A 19,032-nucleotide genomic window follows, 5' to 3' on the forward strand; every position below is an offset into this window, starting at 1 on the left:
GATTACCTAAATTTTTGAACATGCCGTGAACAAAGAGATGAGAATAACAAGTTGGGTGTAGATTAAAAAAGGGGTGAAAAATATATTCACGTTTATTTTTATCTCTAAAGTCGGGCACAAATTTCATTGGTAAATTCCGAACATTTAGCTTTTCCACCTAAATCGGCTGTACGATGTTTACCTTCTCGAATGACTTCAAAGCAAGCATGTTCAATTTTATCGGCATATTCATTCAATGCCATGTAGCGTAACATCATAATAGAACTAAGTAACAATGCAGTTGGATTGGCTTTATCTTGACCGGCAATATCAGGAGCGGTACCATGTACAGATTCAAATACGGCACCATCTTTACCGATATTGCCTGATGGTGTAACACCAAGGCCACCAATTAAACCGGCACACAAATCACTTAGAATATCACCATACAAATTAGGCATAACCAATACATCGAATAGAGAAGGATCTTGGACCATCTGTGATAAGATCAAAATGATTTGATTTAAAAAATCAGCTTAAATCAAAGTATTACTTACGTTTAAGCAAACAGTATCCAAGTACATTTCTTTGTATTTTATTTCGGGATGTTTTTCGGCTGTTTCACGACAACATTGCAAGAATAAACCATCAGACATTCGCCTAAAAAACAATGATGTTCAAAACGATTGAAGTTGGAAAAAAAACAAAACAAAAAACTTACATAATGTTAGCTTTATGTACGGCTGTAATAACTTTACGTCCATTCGCTTTAGCATATTCGAATGCATATTCGGCAACACGACGACTAGCTGGTTCAGTGATTAGTTTGATACTCTGTACGACACCGGCTACGATCTATAGCAGAAAAAAAACATCGATCGATTATATTTATCTCAACAAGACAATCATTGTTTTTTACCTCGTGTTCGATACCACTGTATTCGCCTTCAGTGTTTTCACGAATAGTAACAATGTCTACATTATCATATAATGTTTTGTAGCCTTCCAATGAACGACATGGTCGAACATTAGCATATAGAGAAAATACTTTACGAATCTCCAAATTCAAAGATCGATGTCCTTTGCCGATCGGCGTTGCCAATGGTCCTTTAAGACCGATCTTATTTCGTTGTACAGATTCGATTGCTTTTAATGGGATTGAAAAACGACCATCCGGTCCTTTGACAGGAGTTACATCTACACGATCCCAATCAATAGGTACTTTGGCAGCAGCGAAAATTTTTTCCACTGATTCAGAAATTTCTGGACCAATACCATCACCGGGAATCATTGTAACCGTATGCATTGAATTATGACGAACATTTTGCTGATGTGATGATAATGATTGTGCTCGAAGAAATTGAGCTATGATTGACCTCTGTGATAAGACAAAAAAAAATTCATTTTTTATTTATCTAAAAAAACAATCGACATAAACACATGTTATCTTAAACTTACGAATTGTCGTTGCATAATCAATACTATTAGTAAAGTAAAATAAGTCACCGGGTCAGAAAAGAAAATAAATTAGACAAATAGAAAAAAAATGACTGATCAGAAAATCCAAGAGGTATTGGTATGATAAAAAAAACAAAAGAGAATATTCCGAAAAATTCGTCCTATAGATCAAAATCTTTATGCTTGATAATTTATTTTATTTTTTTTTACTTTGGAAGGTCGGTTCGGTTAAGGAATTGCGCATAAACCAAACAAGCGCGCACATGTGCAAAATAATAATTCAATGCAAACAAAATCGAATTCCAACTTTCACTGATGTTAGCAGCATTTGCCAATATGAAATATGTTCATACAATTGTGGTATTGAATTCCAACATCTTCCATTAATGCTACTATGATTTTTAGTGATTTCAGAAAGAGCTGCTATTCTTTTCAATGTGATTATATGTGTGTGTTTTTGAAGCGAGAAAAAAATTGATCGAAAATAATAAAAAAAATCTGCCATTTATATTTGAGCTGTTATGATGGTTGCATCCATTTTGAGTTCTTTTCGACTTTATGTCAATCGATTATAATTCAACCTTTTCTAACATTTTTTTTCATCAAAAAAAAATCTTTGAATTTTTATTCATTTTGATGGCAAAAAATGGCTAAAATGGGGTCTTGTGATTGGTAAAAATAATACAGATTTACTTTTGGACCAGAAAAACATGGTCAAAATCTGAAACAATCATAATGGTGGCTTACCAATGTTGAAAAAAATGATCAACGTCATCATTGGAAACAACCAACGCCCTAATCGGTATTATAACTGCGTAGTTATTTTTATAATCATTGATTATCTTTATTTTGAAATTTTTAAATCCAGTTCATTTCGATAATGATGTTTTGTTCGAATGGTTTATTATGATACACTCGATCATAAGCTGGAGATGTATATCTGGAATTTCGATGTCTATTTCAATGTCTATAGCTATTTGTGAGCAATTCGAATTTGTCCTCTAATCGTCCTTAAGCATTGTCAAAGGTATGATTACTATTTGAATTACATTTTTTTTTTTTGCTTTCCTTTTATCATTGTTGATTTTGTTTTTGTTTCATCTTTTAAATTTTATATGAGAAGAATCATTATGCCTAATGATGAACTGAAGGACGAATAGAGGTCATATTCTCGAATTCGAATGATTTTGTTCGATTTTTTTTCATAGTCATTTTTATATGAACAAATATTTTTAGCCAATTTTTTTTTTAATTTTAATCTAATTTATCTAAAATCGAATGATTTTTATTAATTGATTAGAATTTTTATTTAATTGAATTTTATTGATTTCCGTTTTCCTAGTGAGTGTTTCTCAAATTTTTTTCCAATTTGATCAATTTTTTTCAAGTTAAAAGTAGTTATAATTAATTAGTTTTTTACCTTTATTAGACATGATTTTGAAATTGATGTTTTTTTACCATTTTCATGCGAATTAACTCTAGATTTCGCTTTTTACCTGTCACTGTGTAAATATGTCAAAAATAATGTAATTAGACAATATTTAGGTCAATGACCATAAGCTGGTCATTATAAATCAGCTGTCTCAATTGTAATAGGTTGTTCATTGAATTTGAGCCGTTTTGAATGAATGATTCTTATATAATTTAAATTTATTGTAATTAACAACTTATTTTTTCAAAAGAAAAATTATATGACTAATAAGCTTTTTTTATATTTTATTTCAGTCCATTAACATCATTGAATTGGTTGTATATCGATACGAATGAGTGCTGGTCCTCACAACAATAAAATCCACTCGTAATTTTTTGTGATTAATCTGGAACTGTCCAACTGCGAAATGGTTTCTAAAAATTAATTTTACTAAATATTCAAGGTATGTATTCATTTTTGAATTGATCAAACTATATCAACTGATTAAATTTTGTCTCTTTTAGAATTATTATATCTTTTCAACAAATGCTGATTAAACGAATTCTTCAATTTATCATTTTCAACATATATAAATTATCAGATCAACAGATATTCATCCTGAATGATTACTTCATCGATAAAGACTTTTATTATTCTCTTTTTCATTGTGTAATTATTGATAATGATTCATTCATTTTACAATATTGATTGTCTGACATCTCGATTCATCCAGAATTACAAGAGAATTCATTCAACATTTAACATCAATGAATTTTGTTAACAAATTAAACCAATTTGATAAGAATAAAATCTACATGACTATTTCGTCAATGAAATTCAAACAGATTGTGATTCTGCAAATTTTTTTCAAATCCATCCATTCCATTAGCGACAACCATTTTGACATAACAATGAATGAACTTGTGGAAACAGTGCTTTAACATTGAATCGTCCTTGTCGACGATGCATTCACCATCGCCAATTGCTTTATTGGTTGCCAGATTACACTATTAATGCACAATAATTTGGCGTGTCAGCCTGTAGATTCTTTTTTATCGCTATAGATGGCGTCCTTTGCTAATTTCTGGTCCAATTTTTGTATTGTAACTGTTGTTATTATTCGTCGCAATTTGTCTTCTTTTTTTTTACAATATGAGTATTAACGAAAAGCGACAAAAGAGTAACTTTATTCATTTGAAACCGAAAATAAAATTGCCGATTTAACTGCTCACATTACAAGTATCCAGTGGTTTTAGTGATGATCTTAGTAGTAGTAGCATTGGCGCCAATTGATTTCAAATCGACCATGTTGTTTTTGTTTTTCTGTTGATTATGCGTCTAGCATTTAATAGCCTTAGCAATGGGAGTAGCATTAAATTCTATTGTTTGGCGAGTAAACTAAAGAATATGATGATGATGATGATGATGTCGTACATCTGTCTCAACTGGATGATTGTTTGATGGTGTGTGTGTGTGTGAAATTTCGTCGTCTGGTCTGATCTGTTCTCGATGTGATCTAATGTTTTTTTTTAATATTCAGAATATTTATACATTTCTTTTTGTGTTTTTTTTTGTTCCATATTACCCTAACATTTAATTCAATAAATCATTGATTGAACCTTATTTTTCATTGATTGACCATAAAGAATATCGATTTTTTTTTGGTTTGGTGTTTAATAACAAACACAAATCGATCAATTTAATTGTTACAAACAAGTGTCCATTTATTTAAAGAATTTGTTTTTTTTCGAAATTTTTATTTTGCATGTCCAAAACATTTGAAAATTTGTTCATAAGAATCAATTTTATTTGCCGGTAAGTATCAGAATCATAATTTAGAAATTCAGTCAATTTGTTTCTTGATCTTTGATAAATGCTTATCTAAGTTTGTAATATTTTTTTTCAGTCAAACGGTTTGACAGTTATTGATTATTTTTGTAATATAAATCTGAATGGATGGATGTTGATCAATTGTCCATGAACAATACGAATAATAGCATCAATAACAGCGACGAAAAAGATAATAGCAGCAAGCAGGACAGTCAACATGTTGTGCGCGGTGAAAATCATGATAAAAGCATGAGTGTTGGCCCAACAGCTGATTCATCCGGACATGATGACGATGATGATGAAAGCGATGGCAGTGATGAATCAGGTTCCGAATTATCTAGCCATTCATCATCTGGTTCATCTTCCACATCATCATCATCATCTGGATCATCCGATGATTCTTCCAATGATTCGGATAGTGATAAATCAAGTATAAAACAACAAAAAACAAAGTAAGTTTTTCAACAGTAAATATAAATATTGAATTCAATTTTAATATACGTTTTTTAAGTAATACTACGATAAATGCACCTAAAGTTACTGCAAAAAATGAGTCAGATGATAATGAAACTATTGAAACGATAGCGCCACATACGTTACAATCACAATCGGTGAATTATGGTTGCAATAAAGAAGATATACAACAGGTTCGTTCTAACAATTCTTTTATGTCTATTCATATTGATTGGACTTTTTGCCATGATTTAGATTTTGGAAAATTTTCCCGATGCTTTACGAAGATCTTCACGTTCTCGAAAAGAACCAGATCGATTTCAAGCAGAAACATACGGTGATGATTCGGATGATAGTGATTCAAAAGCAAAACGAAGACAAAGAAAACGAAAAGAGTATGTAATAAAAAAAAATTGATAAATACGACTTTTCTATTTTTTGAACTTTTCCTTAGCTCTGATGAATGGAAAAATCGTAACCGTGTTGACAATTATGATGACGATGATGAAGATGACGACGATGATGATACAGATTCTGAAGATTTCGATTCTGATCCAGAACATCGATCATCGAAACGATCAAGAAATTTTAGAAAAAATAGACAACGTCCACAGTCGAATCGTCGAGCTAGCCAACGTGCAATGGCAGCGACCAAAAAATCTTTTTCCGAATCCGAAAGTGATGACGATGATGATGAATCCATCGGCCGTAGCCGTCGAAATAGTTCTACGGGCAGTAGTAACCGGAAAAAAACATCCAGACGTACTACAGTAAACCAGGCGATAAGTTATAAAGAAGAGTCGGATTACACAGATTCTGATGATCTGATAGCAGATACTAATACAAATGAGGATGGTCAAAATGGTTCTTCCCAGGTGATAGAGTTTGAAGAAGAAGAAGGTGAAATGATTGAAAAAGTGCTCGAGCATCGAATGGGACGTTTGGGAGCCACTGGGCCTAAAACTGCTTCATATCAAATTGATGAAAATGGTGATCCGAATGCTGGCTGTACTGATGATTCTGACGAGCCAAAAGAAATACAATTTCTGATCAAATGGAAAGGCTGGTCATACATTCATTGTACTTGGGAATCACGTCAATCATTGGAAGAGCAAAAAGCACGTGGTGTGAAAAAAATCGAGCTTTACCAGAAACGCGATGAAGAAATTAGAATATGGTAAGTATTCGATGATTAAATAATTAATGAATACAATATTGGTTATTTTTCAAAAGGAAAAAAACGGCATCACCTGAAGACATTGATTATTATGAAGGTCAAGAAGAACTCAATTCTCAACTTCGACAATTACATTTGAATGTCGAAAGGGTTATTGCCCATCAACCTCCCAAAATCGGTGTTTCGGAAACCTGTTTTCCAGAATACTTATGTAAATGGGATGGATTACCATATGGAGAATGTACCTGGGAAGATGGAGCCTTAATATCTAAAAAATTTAAGTCAAAAGTTAATGAATATTATCAGAGAGAAAAATCGCAAAACATTCCGGCGAAATATTGCCGAGTGTTAAAACAACGACCAAAATTTGTGCCCATGAAAACGCAGCCATCTTTTATTGGTGGTCCTGATCAGCTTAAACTTAGAGATTATCAACTGGATGGACTTAATTGGCTAGCCCAATCTTGGTGTCGTGATAATTCAGTGATTTTAGCCGATGAAATGGGCCTTGGTAAAACAATTCAAACGATATCGTTTCTCAACTATCTGTATAATCATCATCAACTTTTTGGTCCATTCCTTTTGGTTGTTCCTTTATCAACGCTGGCGGCATGGCAAAAAGAATTTGAAAATTGGGCACAATCAATGAATGTTGTCGTTTATATTGGCGATGCAACCAGCCGCCATATGATCCGTGAATATGAATGGTATTCGCAAGGCACTACCCAACGGATAAAATTCAATGTTTTGCTGACCACCTATGAGATTTTGATGCGTGAAAAATCATTGCTTGCATTGGTTCCATGGGCAGTGCTTGGTGTCGATGAAGCACATCGTTTAAAGAATGATGAATCTTTTCTTTACAAATGTTTGTCGACATTTGATACGAATTTTAGACTTTTGATTACTGGTACGCCTTTGCAGAATTCACTTCGTGAACTATGGGCATTATTGCATTTTATAATGCCAAATCGTTTTGACTCTTGGGAATTTTTTGAATCCGAACATAAAGATGCTTACCAGAAAGGTTTTAGCAAATTACATTCACAATTGCAGCAATATTTAATTCGACGAGTTAAAAAAGATGTCGAAAAATCATTGCCTGCCAAAGTGGAACAAATTCTTCGAGTAGATATGACTTCTATACAGAAACAATTTTATAAATGGATACTTACGAAAAACTATAAAGCCTTAAGTAAAGGTGTAAAAGGATCGGTATCCAGTTTTACAAATATTGTGATGGAGCTGAAAAAATGCTGTAACCATGCAAGCCTTGTACGACCATTCGATGAATATGCTAATCTAGATCCTCTTCAGCAGCTAATCCGTGGAAGTGGTAAATTATTACTTTTGGATAAATTACTTTGCCGTTTAAAAGAAACCGGACATCGAGTTTTAATTTTTTCACAAATGGTACGAATGTTGGATCTCTTGGGTGAATATTTATCACTTAGACGTTTTGCCTATCAACGTTTGGATGGCTCGATTCGCGGTGAATTTCGTAAGCAAGCGCTCGAACATTTCAATGCTGAAGGTTCGCAAGATTTTTGTTTTCTTCTATCGACTCGAGCCGGTGGTCTTGGAATTAATTTGGCTACTGCCGATACTGTGATAATTTTTGATTCTGATTGGAATCCACAAAATGATCTACAAGCACAAGCCCGTGCACATCGAATCGGCCAGAAAAATCAGGTGAATATTTACCGCTTGGTTACAAAAGCCTCTGTCGAAGAAGATATAATCGAACGAGCTAAACGCAAAATGGTTCTCGATCATCTAGTCATCCAACGAATGGACACATCAGGACATACCTTCATGTCGTCCTCCAATAATCTTACAACTACCCTTCAAGATACCAACAATTCTACCAAAACAACGCCGTTTAATAAAGAAGAGTTGAGCGCCATTCTTAAATTTGGTGCCCAAGAATTATTCAAAGAAACGGAAACTGATAATGAAGAACCTCAATGTGATATTGATGAAATTCTAAAGCGTGCCGAAACTCGTGAAGACGATGATGGCCCACAAACGCTTGGTGATGAATTGTTAAATTCATTTAAGGTTGCATCGTTCAATTTTAATGAAGAAGAAGATGTACAGGCAGTTTCATCAGGCATTACATCTGGTGAACAAAATCAAAAAGATTGGGATGAAATCATTCCGGAGTCCGAACGTATTAAATTCGAAAACGATGAACGCCATAAAGAAGAAATTGAAATGATGGTACCACGTTGCCGTAATAAATCCAGAATGGATCGTGGACACGGAAATCAATCGGATTCGTGTGATGAATATGATCCAAACGCTAAAAATGAATCTGGCTCTGATGAATCGGATGGTGATCGACCAAGACGACGTGGCCGACCAAAGTCATCATACAAAGAATTGATTAAAGGATTTAGCGAACAAGAAGTTCGACGATTCATTAAAAGCTATCGTAAATTTCCGACTCCTATGAATCGACTAGAATCGATTGCGATTGATGCTGAATTGCAGGAAAAACCACTTCCAGATTTACAGCAATTAGCCATGCAACTTGAAGAAAGTTGTAGAATAGCGATCAAAGAATCAGAAACAAAAAACCAATCGCATGAATCTGGTATTTATTTTTATTCAATCTTATTTCTGTTTTTTGTATTAAATCATTATTTATTTTTTTTGTAGGGACAGCTAAGAAAAATAATCGAGGGCCTAGCTTCAAATTGGGTGGTGTAACTGTTTTTGCCAGAGGCATTTTATCCACACAGAAAGATCTGGAACCTTTGTCCATAATGTTACCAACGAATCCGGAAGAAAGAAAAAAGTAATTGAATTTAATTTGAAAATAATTGAATTATAACTTATTTGAATGTTTCTTATCATTATGATTAGATGGGTGTTGACTGGAATCAAAATCAAATCTGCAAGTTGGGATTGTCCATGGACAATTGAAGATGATTCACGATTATTAGCTGGTGTGTATGAATATGGTCTGGGCAGTTGGGAAGCTATCAAAATGGATCCTAGTTATAAATTAGCCGATAAGGTAATTGAAGAAAAAATAATTTTCATGTAAGTTTTTACAATGTTTTTGTCATAGATGTTGCCTGACGGTGACCGGAAACCACAGCCTAAACAGCTACAATCTCGTGTTGAATTTTTGTTGAAAATAATGCATCGTCATCTTGCACCACAACAAAAAACCAGTGTAGAATCATCACAAATAAATCATGTTATTACTACAAAGAATAAAAACAACAAAACTAAAAACAAAGAAAGCATTAAATTGGCTTCTCCTTCATCTCCATCATCATTATCAACGAAAAAAAATTCGTCTGGAAAGAATAAAAATAAATCAGCGGTTAATGGTACGCCGGAAAATAAAAAACATAAAGAAAAGAAAAAACGCAAAGATAAAAAACGTAAAAAAGAAAAAAAATCTTCATCATCGATCACAAATCAAACATCGAAAAAACAACATTTATCCGATTCTGCAGCCGACAGTACGACAACAAATTGTTCAAACTACTCTATTCGTTCAGTTGACGAGCTCAATGATGAAATATTTAGCGAATGTAAGGAAAAAATGCGTGCAATGAAAAAAACTTTGAAAGCATTAAACAAAGTAGAAGAACTATCCAACTCGGAACATCGTGAACGTTTTTATGAATATGTTTCATTGATTGGTGCCCATATTGACAAATGTCTACTTGATTATAATCAAGATTCGACCAAAATGCGTGAATGGCGTAATAACTTATGGACATTTGTTTCGAAATTTACCGATTTGCCAGCTAAAAAATTGTATAAACATTATAGGAAATTGAAACAAACCAAACAAGTGTCATCTTCGAGCCATCATCATGATCGTCATCATCATTATCCGTCATCAAAATCATCGAGCTCGATGGAAAAAGGACTATCAATGAATCAAGCTGGATCATCGGCAACGAATCGCATGAATGAACATTATCATCATTCAAATGATAGATATGATAATCGTATGTCGATGAATCGAGGAGGTGGGGATTATCGTAATTCTTCGAATCATCAATATCCTCGACAACCTCCATCTCTAACGCCAGGACAATCATCCGGCTTGAAACGAGATTATCATGGTTCCAATGTTAGCAGCGGACCTATTGCTGGAATCGGCGGTGGTCCCCCTGTCAAGTTTAGTAAACATTCATATCATGATCGTCGTAGTGATTATGATCGAAGTAGTGGTGGCCATCATGGCGGTTCCTCATGGTCATCAAAACATGATGGATATAGAAACAATAGCAGCGGAACAGGTGTTTATAATGATTCCAATCGATATTATCATCATTCATCATCGCCTAATAAAAATAATACGCCATATAATAATCGGTCTAATGATCATCAACAAAGGCCATATGATCAACGCTCACAACGTCCACCTAATATGGCACCTATGGGATATAATCGTCATTTACCACCACCACCACCATTACCACTTGTGGGAACAACTACTAATTTATATCCATCTAATGGTGGAGCATCTTCTAATCCTCATATGCATCATCATCAATCTTGGAATTCTGGTGGATCCACACCGGCCTTATTGCCAACACCGCAACCTATTCAGCCGGCAATTATATCATCGCCAAATAGCGTCCCACGATAATTTTTTTTTATAATGCAACAGACGCAACAATAGTCTTCTTTTAAAAAAAAATTTTGTTGCTATCTTAAATTTTTCATAAAAAAATCGATACGATGCATATTGTGTAAAACTCATTAAAATTTTTGTTAATTTTTATTCATTTATACACACATACATCATAATCATATAACCATCCCATGATCATAGCTACAAATATTTTATATTCATCATCATCATCATAATTATGTAATCAATTGTTGTACACATGTATTGAAATAAAAACAATGTTTTTTTTAATAAAAAAAACTAATTCCTTATCTAAAACTAAAGTTTCAATGTAAATGATAATGAAACAAATATATTTGTATTATAATACGCCAAATGTATCCATTACGCCATCTACAAGTATTCAATGTGAATAGAATTCGAGCAAAAATATAAATGAACATTTGGATATAAATACGCGTATTAACGTCATCGTATTTTTGTTTTCAATATTACCGAACAACAACAACAAGAGAAAAAACCAATTGGTTTCAAATAAATTTATAATAGATTAATTAATTAATTATCTTTACTTTTTTTAAATATTTCACACATATAAAATAATTGACAACAAAAATAGTTTGATAATTTTTGATTTAAATGTTTGTCTGTTTTCGTATCATGAATAAAAATTAATAAACTGACAAAAAAGAAAGAAAAGATTATCATTATTTGTTACGATTGAGTTTTATGTGTTTACCATCATCATGTTGCTTATGCGTAGATTTTCTTTTTTTGGCTTCCAAACCTAACAACACAACAACCAAATTATACTTTTATCCAATCTATAGTGTTTTGTTTTCTGATGTTTCCTTTTGTTTCTGGTTTTTTTTCCCAGCTGATCTTTATTCATTAATATATTGTTTTTTCACTTTGACTTCTTCGAAATCATTATATTAAGTAAGTGTATTCAAAATTTTTTTTCTTGAAAATATTCTACAGTTTTGTTTGCTTAGTTTTCTATGTATTCTATACAGCTCAAAAAAAATTCTATTAAAATGAAAAATAAAGTTTGTCTTGTTATTCTCATATTTTATATTCGCTCAATAAATTGAATGTTGCCAATCTTTTTTTTTGTTTTTGTTTTTATATATACGCATGTTTATGTGTACTTGTATGTTGATTTCTAATCGAATTATTCTGTGATTCATAGGCTAATCTTCACGAAATTTATTTGCTCACGTTGTGAAATTCGTTACTGCTGATTTTTTTTGTTTGTTAGTCAGTAAAATTATTGAACTCATGAAATTATGGATAATTCACAAAAACAGTTGAAAGCAAAATCACAAATGTTTGAAACATCATTAATACTTGAATATGCCAAATCAATCGGTCATGATAATGGTCAAGGAGAAGCATTTATCGATCTAATTGAACAACAATGGATACGTATTGTTCCGGAAATATTCCGTCCACAATTCGCTTTATTACAGCAATCATTTGACGAACAACGTGTCCATGAAGAATTAATAAAACCACTTGAATGTTTTATTACGGGTACAGAACAATCACAAGAATTATTAGCAAAATTAAAGATAATTTCAAAACCACCACAAATATGTGGTCGAGTTTTTAAATTAGGTGAACCTAATTATAGTTGTCGTGATTGTTCATCTGATCCTACCTGTGTATTATGTGTTGATTGTTTTAAAAATAGGTAATAATCTTGAATGATTAAATTCTAGAATTTTAATAATTCATTAATTTATTATTATTGTTTTTTTTTATTTTTATTGATCATAATCATATAAAGTGTACATCGTCAACATCGTTATCGGATTAGTCATTCAAGTTGTGGCTATTGTGATTGTGGTGATCCTGAAGCTTGGAAATGCGATGCTATTTGTTCATTACATGCTGCAAAAAATTCAATAGATTCTGATTTATCGGCTATTTTATCATTGATGACAGAACAGGAATTTAATAATATGCTAGCTCGATTACGAATCGTTATTCATTATGTGCTTGATTATATCTATTTGTTGCTCAAATGGAATAGAACAGATTTACCAAAACGATTACAATCATCGCAATCGGATAAACATGAAATTAATGGATACGCATCTGTTCTTTACAATGATGAAACTCATACCTATGAACATGTTACTCATGCTTTGGAAAAATCTATCAAATGCGATAATAAAAAAGCTACAGATTATGCTAATACTGTTGATCGTGAAGGACGTTGTGTCATATTTATTGGTACGAAAGACCGTTGCGATACTGTGAAATCTATTATTAGCGATACTAATCGAAAGAACGAAGAAAAGGTTCTTGAAGTTAAAGTTCTTTGTAGAGATCTGGTTGCTCATCAGACATTTGTCACCAAATTGATGGTTTGGTTAATGGAATTAATGCCAATTTGTATGCAATTTCGTCAGGTGTTGGCTGATTATCTTTATCAGCCTGGCCATCATTTTGTTCGGTTTGATTTTGAAGAACAATCTTCGATGTCCAATATGAGTTTGTTAGAAAAGATTATGTATTCTGATACTTGGTTTTGGAAATCTATTCGTATTCTATGGCATAGAATGTTCATGTCTGGTTTGTTACTTGATCTAGAGCCAAAAAAACAATTTGCCCGATTATTTACCAGACACTATCCTCATTTGTTACAAGATTTCATTAAAGATGATCATGAAGAACATGTATCGTTATTATCGTTATCTGTGCAGTTTTATACTGTTCCATCGATTGCTAGCATGTTAATTGAAGAAGAAAATGCAATGACAATTCTAATCAATACTTTCCTTGAATTGAATTTTCCATATCATCAACAAGGTCGTTTTAATTTTTCTACAGCACCACACACACCACCATTTAAACGATCCTACCATGCATTAAGAGATTTACGATATCTACTAACTCCGAAAATATCTGATTCATTTAAATGGAATGATCGTATTCGTACCCATTTCATAGAAAGTGCCGAAGCGTTTGCCAAATTATTAAAACGAACACAACAAATGGAAACAATGATACGACAAGTTGTACAACATATCGAATACGAACCTGGCCGTGATATGTCAATGAATTTTGAATTTGTAATTTCCCCTTTAATTAAATCATTTATCGATTGGTCAGTAGCAGATCCGCAAGTATATTTGAAAGTTTTCAACATTTGTTTACGTTTGGCAAAAGATTCATTCGAATATTATGCCAATGGTGGTGATAAAACAAATGAGAATCCAGAGACTAATTCTCGATCTAAGACTGTTCTTCGCCATTATGCATTTCGTTCGGCCATGGTTTGGGATTATAATGTAGGCCGAAAAGAAATGAGCATTCATATACCTTTATCGCGATTTTTGGCTGGCTTAATGTTACATTTGCCAAAATTTCCAGATCTCTGGAATGAATATGCTGATTATAGCAGTAATAATAATCGATTGACACCATATCGATTGAACGTCGAATCAATGATGGAATTAGCTTTGCGAACCCAAGTATTACTTGGACAATTTCGTGCTGGAATGTGGCGTCGAAATGGCTATTCATTCATCAATCAAATTCATTTCTATCAAAGCCCTAGTCTACGTGCTACAACCTATGATTTGGATATATTGAATCTTCAAATCTGTGCTGCTATGCTTGATCCAAATGAATTTATGATACATGTGATGTATAAATATTCAGTCAATGACATGTTAGATGATCGTCGACATTCACCCAATGAACGCAATGATGATTCTACTCGGCATCAGATTACATTATTAGAAGAATTTCTTCGTCTCATTTATACGATTCTAGTCGAACGATATACTTTGAGACTTGGTGCAGTCACTGAAGATGATTGTTGTAAAAACGAAATAATACAATGGTTATGCAAGGAATCAATGTCCAATTCAGAATTATTTGAACATCTATCCGAAGAAAATTCGGAAAAAAATGTTGAAGATTTAATATCAGAAGTTGCCGAATTTCGTCATTCATCATCCACATCAATTACTGCTGGTCGATATGTTTTGAAAGAAACGTATCGTGAACGATTCAATCCATTTTTTTACCATTATACTCGTCAGGATCAATCGGCTGCATTTGAAACACAAATGCGAATTAAGCGTAGTCAAAAGGAAAAATATCTATGTTGTCCACCACCACCATTGCCCGATTTTGAACAACCTTTTCAATCGATTAATCAAATTCTTTTGTGTGATGTTACTTTAACATTACTAAAATGTCTTCTGGAAAAGACGATCAATCTCGAAGATATTTATTTTTCGGATTTTCAATTTCAAAAATGTCTTTATTTGATTGGCATAGCATTGAATGAAGAACTCAAACATCCAGATAGTTTCAAATTTAGCCAACGTGCCATTGATTTTAATATCGTTTCATTATTGGAACAATGTTCCAATCGTCATATACTGTCACGTGTTGAAATGCATCAAGGTCTTTATGATTGGTGTCTTAATCGTTTCAAACAAGTAATGCAGCTACAATCATCATCTTCATCGAAGATTGAACAGCAATTAGTCGAACAGAATTTGAATTCTACGACATTTGGACATCTTCAGGAAGAGGAACGTTTACGGCGACAAAAATTGGCAGCAGAACGTCAGAAACGAATCCTACAGCTTATGCAACAACAACAATTATCCTTTTTAAAGGAGAATGAAAAATATTTTGAAGAAAATCCTGTTGCTATTGAAAATAATAGCGATGATGTATCCATGGACGACGTGAATAGTGAAAATGATTGCGAACTTGGTGTTGCATTTGGGAGACAATGTACTGCTCATAGTGGAGCAAAATCGGGTGATTTATTTACCTGTATACTTTGTCTTGAAGATCAAGATATAAATGCAAACAATGGTCGATGTTTACTTTTGGCTGGTTTCATTCAACAATCGACTGTTTTGTCGAAGAATCGATCGATTTCTACATGGAAAGATACGGAAAATATTAATTTTATGCTAACAAGATCAGATCATAATTTCGGTCCATTCATAAATACATGCACTCACTATATGCATAATGATTGTTTTGATAAATATTTTGAAACGACCATGATGAACGAACGTCGTAGAAATCCTCATCGTTATCCTAGAGTTACTTATGATCTAGAAAAACGTGAATTTCTTTGTCCTTTGTGTGGAACATTATCGAATTTAACCATACCCATTATGCCTTCATTGAATCAATCCATACAACCGGCAACACTTACCACAGATATGACCATGGATCAATGGCTTAATGCAATGTTGGTTATATTACAAAATTGTAACACAATCTGGATCAATGATGTCAATGATCTGGGTAAGTTTTATCTTTTTTATATTTTTGTTTTGTGTGTTCAACTTTTAAGTTTATTCATTAGGCAAAGTTCCTGGATTTTCTAAAGGTTTTACGCAATTAATCGATGCATTGACCGATGACTCATTGCGACAGACAATGCAATCCTTCAAGCATGAATATGATCTAAATAGACATCCAATGATTGATGCGGACACTGTCGAATCACAACGTGATACACGTTGTGAAATTGTGGGCAGTTTTTATAAAATGATAATTCAAAAAACTATCGTAAGTATAATTAGAATTAATTTAAACAATCTATCTGATTTTTATTTTCAATAATCAGTGTCCTGACAAAGCATTGGCATCAGGATTAGATGATCCACATGATTTGATCCAATGTTTGAACTGGTCGATATCGTATACTCTTCAAGTAATGGAACGTTCGATGCGTCTAAATGAACTTAAACGTTTATCAATGAATCAGATGATCGATACTCGCCAATATAAATCTTTAAAATCATTGATCAAAATAGCACAAGTAGAATCAAACTTTATGAATGCTTTGCATCAACGTCGCGTGTTTCTATATTTGATGAATTACCTGCTTGTCACAACCGTTTATCAATCGAGTCCTTATCATTTGTTAGATGTTGATGCATTTACATTATTGGTTTCATTAGTGATAACTGCGCCTTCATTTTTCATTGATGATTTGCCTAATAATCGATCTAATCGTCTTTGGGTACATCACCAAGATGATCAGACAAAACAACCTAAAAATTTCATAATGCCTATTGGCAATAATTTTGAGTGTAATATTATTGAATTGATGTTAACTTATCATATTGTACAGGTACGTCATTTAATTTCGCAATTGTTTTTTGCTATTTGTCAAAAATTAATGTAAATTTGATTATCATATTATCAATCATTAGATTGTATTGACCAATGATAATTTAGTCGACGATAACACAACCGAACCAATGGATGTTGATGGCAGCGAAATTAAACCATCACAATCAAAATCTAATGATGTAGATGCTGATTCAAAATTGAATTTGTCTAATAATTCTTTGTTAGTGGCTTCGTTTTGTAAAGACGTACTGATGGCCGCTGGTCATAAATTTTCTGAAGATGAAATGTTGGCTAATGCAAGCAAAATCGAAACTTTCATCAAACAGCGCACATTGCCGTTTCTTCGAACAACCGCATTATTAGCCTATTTCCTTACAGAAATTCGATGGCCAAAACGTTTGCGTAATCAAAGTAAAGATGAAAAAATCCCGGTGACAGTCGAATATGATATTCTGTGTCGATATCTAGCCATCGAACGCGATCTCGGTTCATTATTGCAATCAACCAATCTACGTCATTTGTGCCTGATTTGGACAAGACACCCTAAAATATCGACATTGTTCGAACAAAGAACTGCTAATACTGTTCGTACATGTTTGACCACTTCTAATGCCTACCTACGACAGCCTCATGAAATCAATCGTTTGGTAACATTACCACACGATTTCAGTGATCTCATAAATTCAATGGTAAATTTTACTTGTCCTAATTCGAATGGCGGTGAAAGTCGATGCCCAACAATGTGTTTAATATGTGGGGAAATTCTTTGTTCGCAAAATTATTGCTGTCAACATGGTAAAAAACCGGTGGGTGCCTGTAACTATCATTCAAACCATTGTTCTGCTTCGACCGGCATCTTTCTTCGTATACGTGATAACAAGATACTTTTATTAATATCAAAAAGTCGAGGTATTATAATGTCATTTTCAAAAACAATCATTATCACTAATTATTTTATTTATTCTTATAGCCATAGGTTGTTATCTAGCATCACCATATGTGGACAAATTCGGTGAAACAGATTTCGGTCTATATCGTGGTCATCCAATGTTTCTTTCGGAAGCAGCATATGAAAAATTATATAAAATGTGGTTTCGTCATGGTATACCCGAACAAATTGTTTATTTAATGGAAACATCAAGTTCATTGCCTAGCATTAATTGGAATATTATGTGATACTCTAAATTAAGAATCATCACTGATAAAAAAATAAGATTCTGTTTTTTTTTATAAATAATAAAAGATAATTAATAAATAAAAATTGACAATTTAACATTTTTCATATTTTTTTTCTGTTTTTTTGATTTGTTTTCAAATCGATCGATAAAAATAATTAATCAAATTCTCAAATTTGAGGGTTTAATCATTTTCACTCGAAATTACATGTTCCATTGCAATTTTTTTGGATTTTGGATTTCAAATGCATTATTTTCGCATCAACTGAAATTTTTTTTTCTTCAAAATATTAAATATATCTCTTTTAATGGATGTCAAAACTAGATGACCTTCCGATAGCTTAATTTCCATGTTTGTATAGTGTATTCAGGCTGTGTGTTATCATTAGATATGATACATTGAATGCAATTTTTTCATCTTCTTCTTCGTTGAATGAATCAAATGAAATTGATAATAATTTGTTTGTTCGTTCGTTCGTTCGTTCAAGATCAAGGTTATTGTTGCGTGTTTTTTTTCAATTAAATACGAAACGAAACGAAAAAAAATGAATTCGCTAATTTCAATCTCTATTCGAATCGTTTCAAGGACCATCATAATCATTCAGCAATTATACACGATACAAAATATACATGTTTGTCATTTGAAATCATCATCATCATTGTTTCAGGCTGAATTTTTGAGAAATGTATATTTTCTTATATTGCCAGCCGAAAAAACGTTGAAAAAAAAACAATCAGTAATCATCAAATGATTAATCATTAATATCAGATACAAAGAAAAATTTTCATTCTTTTGTTCAAT

General features: G+C 32.7%; 3 protein-coding genes across 4 annotated transcripts; 2 read left to right on the forward strand and 1 right to left on the reverse strand.

Moving 5' to 3' along the window:
• Window positions 1-58: 58 nt before the first annotated feature.
• On the reverse strand, window positions 59-1,645 carry Idh3a (isocitrate dehydrogenase [NAD] subunit alpha, mitochondrial). The gene is made up of 5 exons (XM_027350158.2): window positions 1,438-1,645; window positions 899-1,357; window positions 701-834; window positions 537-639; window positions 59-476 (listed from the first exon to the last, which is right to left on the reverse strand). The coding sequence occupies exons 1-5, from the start codon at window positions 1,450-1,452 to the stop codon at window positions 105-107; spliced, it is 1,083 nt and encodes a 360-aa protein (XP_027205959.1). The 5' UTR covers window positions 1,453-1,645; the 3' UTR covers window positions 59-104.
• A 271-nt stretch (window positions 1,646-1,916) lies between these two features.
• Chd1 (chromodomain-helicase-DNA-binding protein 1) lies at window positions 1,917-11,224 on the forward strand. 2 transcript variants are annotated; one of them, XM_075820633.1, is made up of 12 exons: window positions 1,917-2,239; window positions 2,306-2,464; window positions 3,163-3,311; window positions 3,373-4,663; window positions 4,755-5,130; window positions 5,190-5,325; window positions 5,387-5,526; window positions 5,586-6,308; window positions 6,365-8,907; window positions 8,973-9,111; window positions 9,180-9,333; window positions 9,388-11,224. In XM_075820633.1, exons 5-12 carry the CDS (start codon window positions 4,805-4,807, stop codon window positions 10,933-10,935), a joined length of 5,709 nt encoding a protein of 1,902 aa, XP_075676748.1. In that variant the 5' UTR covers window positions 1,917-2,239; window positions 2,306-2,464; window positions 3,163-3,311; window positions 3,373-4,663; window positions 4,755-4,804; the 3' UTR covers window positions 10,936-11,224. The 2 variants fall into 2 exon arrangements, with proteins under 2 accessions (XP_075676748.1, XP_075676749.1); XM_075820634.1 differs by lacking the exon at window positions 2,306-2,464.
• Window positions 11,225-11,748: 524 nt separating this feature from the next.
• Ubr1 (Ubr1 ubiquitin ligase) lies at window positions 11,749-18,337 on the forward strand. Its single transcript, XM_075820635.1, has 7 exons — window positions 11,749-11,859; window positions 12,113-12,616; window positions 12,713-16,218; window positions 16,280-16,485; window positions 16,544-17,053; window positions 17,136-17,964; window positions 18,026-18,337. Exons 2-7 carry the CDS (start codon window positions 12,210-12,212, stop codon window positions 18,229-18,231), a joined length of 5,664 nt encoding a protein of 1,887 aa, XP_075676750.1. The 5' UTR covers window positions 11,749-11,859; window positions 12,113-12,209; the 3' UTR covers window positions 18,232-18,337.
• Window positions 18,338-19,032: the final 695 nt, after the last annotated feature.

This window comes from Dermatophagoides pteronyssinus, unplaced genomic scaffold, assembly GCF_027571235.1.
Source record: "Dermatophagoides pteronyssinus isolate colony J.1.1.1.1 unplaced genomic scaffold, Derpt_VIB-CSIC_2022.12 sq0007, whole genome shotgun sequence".
NCBI lineage: Eukaryota > Metazoa > Arthropoda > Arachnida > Sarcoptiformes > Pyroglyphidae > Dermatophagoides > Dermatophagoides pteronyssinus.